Genomic DNA, 4508 nt, shown 5'->3' with positions numbered 1-4508 from the left:
TCTATTGCCCCATGTTCTTGGCAACTATTAAACTCCTGTTGAGCAACCTTAATAACAAACTGAAGGGGGTGGTGGAGGAGGAGGAGAAGGAGGTGGTGGAGGAGAAGGAAGTGGAGGTGTTGGAGGAGGAGGTAGTGGAGGAGGTGGTGGAGGAGGAGAAGGTAGTGGAGGAGAAGGAGGTGGAGGTGTTGGAGGAGGGGGGAGAAGGTGGTGGAGGTGTTGGAGGAGGAGGTAGTGGAGGAGGAGGAGGAGAAGGAGGTGGAGTTGGTGGTGTTGGAGGAGGAGGTGAAGGAGGAGGTGGAGTTGAACCATACTGTGAAACATAAATATCTGCAAGTCACATGGGCAGAAAGGGCTAACAGTGAGTACGTGGTAGGGGGCATGACCATGGTAAGCTCTACATATATACAGTATCTATTCGTGTGTGTGCAAAATGTGTGAGTGTTGTTTCCGTTTGTCTTTCAGTATCAATGTCTGGTATCTCCTGCTGTGTTTTGGTTGCTGCTAAATGAAGAGCATAAAACTAAACAAACATTAAATCCAATATATTCTGAACTTCTGCCACTCTGTCATTATCTGCCGCTTTCTCAGTTTTACCCTTCACAATTTCTATCTCAGATATTTGCAGCAGCACTTACTTACTTGTTCACAGTATTCATCAACTTGGCTGAGAAGATGACTGACGGATTTTATTATTATCCTGACAACAGTTTTAAAACAACAGATAATGTCTCCACTGGTTGTTAGATACATCTCGTGATGCAGACTCTTGGACACATCATCAGTGATAGTACCTGGGGTCACGGGGGGTTTCGGGTCTTTCAACTTCAGACCCCCTCACCCAGGCGACCCGACCGGGAGTGATCAGCTCCCGGCCTGTGTCCAAGAAGCGCTCGTCCACGCCTTGTCCCTCTGGATCCACAGCCACCGAGAAGCTTTCTCAGCGGCCTCTGTAGCTGAGCAGATGGCTCTCCTCTTCCTTGCCCCTGTGATGCCTAGGAGACTGTAGGCTCTACAGAGTGACTTCCCTGCAAAGCCCCTTCCCCCGACTTCAATGGGCAAGCATCTTGCTCGCCACCCCCTGTTGCGGCAGTCCTCCACCAGCTCTGCATATTTCTCCCTCTTCCTCCCACTGGCTTCCTCCATCCTCTCCTCCCAAGGCACCGTCAGCTCCAACATGATAACCTGCTTGGAAGACTCTGATTGCAGCACAATGTCTGGTCTCAGGCTGGTTTTCAAGATGCTCACGGGGAACTTCAGCTGCTTTCCTAAGTCCACCCTCAGCTGCCAGTCCTTAGCTGTTCCCAGCAGTCCTGTTTGGGCCTTTGGTTGGGGAGGGGGTTTTTCCCCAGCCTTCACAAATGCCTTCCCGTGCCTCGGTGGTGGTAAGCGCTTGCTGTAGTCGACGGCACAGTGGATGGACTCAGCAACTGCTTTCAGTACTTGGTCGTGGCGCCAGCGGTAGCGACCATCTCCAAGTGCCCTAGGACAGCTGCTGAGGATGTGTTCAAGCGTTCCCCTTCCCTGGCACAAGGTACATGATGGAGCTTCAACCTTGCCCCAAAGGAAGAGGTTTGAAGGGCTGGGCAGGACGTCGTAAACAGACTGGATGAGGAATTTTATGCGGAGCGGTTCCGCCTTCCACAACTCCGGCCATGAGATGGTTCTGTTCATGGCTTCCTCCCATCTGGTCCACGCGCCCTGTTGCCTTAGCCCCACCCACTGGCTAGCACGCTGCTCCTCGACTCCAGCCCGCACCTCAAGTTGGACCCGGTCCCGCCTATCCTTGCCCCGGAGCCTGCTGAGGTGGGTAGTTGGTACGGTTCCCAGTCCTGCCCGGCCAGTGGCCACAGATCCCACGAGCTCTTTGTGGGACAGCCGAGCTTCAGCCTGGTCCACCGCCTCTTGCGCCCTCCACCTTCTGCCTGTCCTGACCTCAATGCCAGCTTGAGCCACCTTTGGGTCCTTCGATTCCCTGTACTGGAGGACCTCCCTTGCTCTGGCAACCATGAACTCCTCCGTGAGGCCCTTGACTGGTAGGTTCAGCTTGTTGTTGTTGCCGTAGAGGGCAAGGCTGCTGAGACTCCGAGGGAGCCCCAGCCAGCGTCGGAGGTGGCTGCTGACCCTCCGCTCAAACCCTTCCACGGTGGACATGGGAAATTCATACACCAGCAATGGCCATAATATCCTGGGCAGGATGCCATGCTGGTACACCCATGCCTTGAACTTCCCCGGGAGACCAGATTTGTCCACTGCCTTTAGCCAGCCATCGAGTTGTTCATTGGTGGCCCTGATGGAAGCTGTATCCCTCAGGGAGCAGTCGAAGATCTTCCCCAGGCTTTTCACAGGCTTCTCTGTGACGGATGGAATCTGGGTGTCTCCAAGGAAGAAGCTGAACCGGTCAGTCACCTTCCCTCCCTTAAGGACTAGAGACCTGGATTTCTCTGGTTTGAAGCGCATGCGGGCCCAGGTGGTAAGCTTCTCCAGGCCCTGGAGGATCCATCTGCACCCTGGTACTGATGTTGTTGTCACAGTCAGGTCGTCCATAAACGCCCTGATGGGGGGCTGACGGATGCCGGACTTGGTTGTGGGCCCTCTGCACTCCGGCTCGGCTGACTTGACCAGCATGTTCATGGCCAAGGCAAAGAGAATCACTGAAATGGTACATCCAGTGATGATCCCTTTCTCAAGCCGGTGGCGCTCTGATGTAACTGCACCAGAAGTGAATCTGAGGTGGAAGCTGTTATAGTAGTCCATGATTAAGGCCTTGATGTTACATGGGACATGGTGCCTCTCCAATGCCACCTCCACCAGCTTGTGGGGTATGGAGCCGTATGCATTAGCTAGATCCAGCCAAAGCACAGATAGGTTCCCTTTCCCCTCTCGGGCCTCTCTTATCAGCTGTGTCACCACTCCACTGTGTTCCAGGCACCCTGGTACCCCTGGGATCCCACCCTTTTGCACTGAAGTGTCAATGTACTGGTTTCGAAGTAGGAAGTCTGACAGCCGGTGGGAAAGGATACTGAAAAATATCTTCCCCTCGACATTGAGCAGCGAGATGGTCCTAAACTGCTCGATGGTGGTGGACCTCTCTTCCTTCGGAACCCACACCCCTTCTGCGGATCTCCATTGGTGGGCAACAATCCCTCGCCTCCAGATTGCCCTTAGGATTTTCCAGAGACAGTTCAGGAGCTTGGGGCACCTCTTGTACACCAGGTAGGGTATACCATTGGGTCCAGGAGCCGAGTTGTTCCTTGCAGCTTTGACCACTGACTGAGTTTCTTTCCAGGTGGGGGCCTTGATGTTAAACTCACAGGTTGGCTCAGGTGGCTTGATCAGGTCTCTGAATTCACCCAAATCCTCCTCCCTCACTGCATCACTGTATGTTTCGTGGAGGTACGAGTCTACCTCCTCTTTTGCGCAGGTTAGATGTCCACTGCGCTTCTGGCCTAGCAGCTGTTTGGTAAACCCAAAGGGGTTAGCTAGGAATGCAGCGCGCCTTTTCGCTCTTTCCTTTGCCCGTCTCCGATGCCACTCTGCTCTTCTGAGGGTTAGCAACTTCTTTCTCAGAACACAGCGAATCTCTGCCAGCCCCGGCTTCAGGTCCTCACTTGCGCCCTTGAACTGGTTCTTCAGGTCCCTGAGTTCCCGTCGCAGCTGTGAGATCTTTTCTGCCCTGCGGTTCTTGGAGTAAGGCTTTGCCGCAGCACGCTTCTCAATCATTCCAAACCTTTCAGTGGCAATGCTAATGACCATGGTGGCCATTATTTGGAGTTTCCTGTCTGCCCCTCCTTTCATTGTGGCTTTCAGGATACCCTCCAAATCGTCATCAAGCTTCTGCCACTCACTCGCTTTACTGGCTGGAGGCCACTTAACCCGCTTTTGGTGTTGTGGGGTGTCTGGATCTAGGGCTTCCCGAGCGTGGAGGTCCTGGGCACTGTGGGGTGACTCCTGGCCCCGGTCCTCCTGCGTCTCACCAAGGTCCTCTGGAGTGTGTGGGGGGCTGTGGGGCTCATGCCCCACTAGCTCCTCCTGCAACTCACGGAGACTGTTCCTTGCGCGCTGCTCTGGCTGCTCTTTCACCAAGCATCCCATCTTGGTCTGGTGGATCTTCAAACCCCGCGGGTTTTTGCAGCTCTTGCCGCATATGCATGTATTCGTTGTCGATTGTCCGTTTGCATGGGTCGATGCCTGGTTGTCCGTCCGGTTGGGGTGCTCATTCTCCCCCCCTCTCGGGCTCCCCTGGGGGTGTGTTTCTTTAAGACATTTCGTAGCTGAGTAGGGGTTCTTCCTCTCGGAAGATGCAGGGCGGGTTGCTAGCCCTTCCTGCCCCAGTTGCCGTCTTTCCGTGCTGTCCGCTGTCTCTCCAAGCTGTCACCACTCTGTTCATGGTCGTCAACCAGTCTCTTCCTGGATGTCACTGGCTTTGCCAGAATTATATGGTTGTTAGATACATCTCGTGATGCAGACTCTTGGACACATCATCAGTGATAGTACCTGGGGTCACG

The 4508-nt window shown here is 54.2% G+C and overlaps 1 protein-coding gene across 1 annotated transcript; it reads right to left on the bottom strand.

The window, feature by feature from the left end:
• Nucleotides 1–809: 809 nt before the first annotated feature.
• Nucleotides 810–4184, bottom strand: LOC128360629 (uncharacterized). The gene has a single exon (XM_053321099.1). The coding sequence runs from the start codon at nucleotides 4093–4095 to the stop codon at nucleotides 865–867; it is 3231 nt and encodes a 1076-aa protein (XP_053177074.1). The 5' UTR covers nucleotides 4096–4184; the 3' UTR covers nucleotides 810–864.
• Nucleotides 4185–4508: the final 324 nt, after the last annotated feature.

This window comes from Scomber japonicus, chromosome 6, assembly GCF_027409825.1.
Source record: "Scomber japonicus isolate fScoJap1 chromosome 6, fScoJap1.pri, whole genome shotgun sequence".
Taxonomy (NCBI): Eukaryota; Metazoa; Chordata; class Actinopteri; order Scombriformes; family Scombridae; genus Scomber; species Scomber japonicus.
Note: the sequence above shows the minus strand (reverse complement) of the source record. Positions and strands in the feature narration are given on the sequence as shown.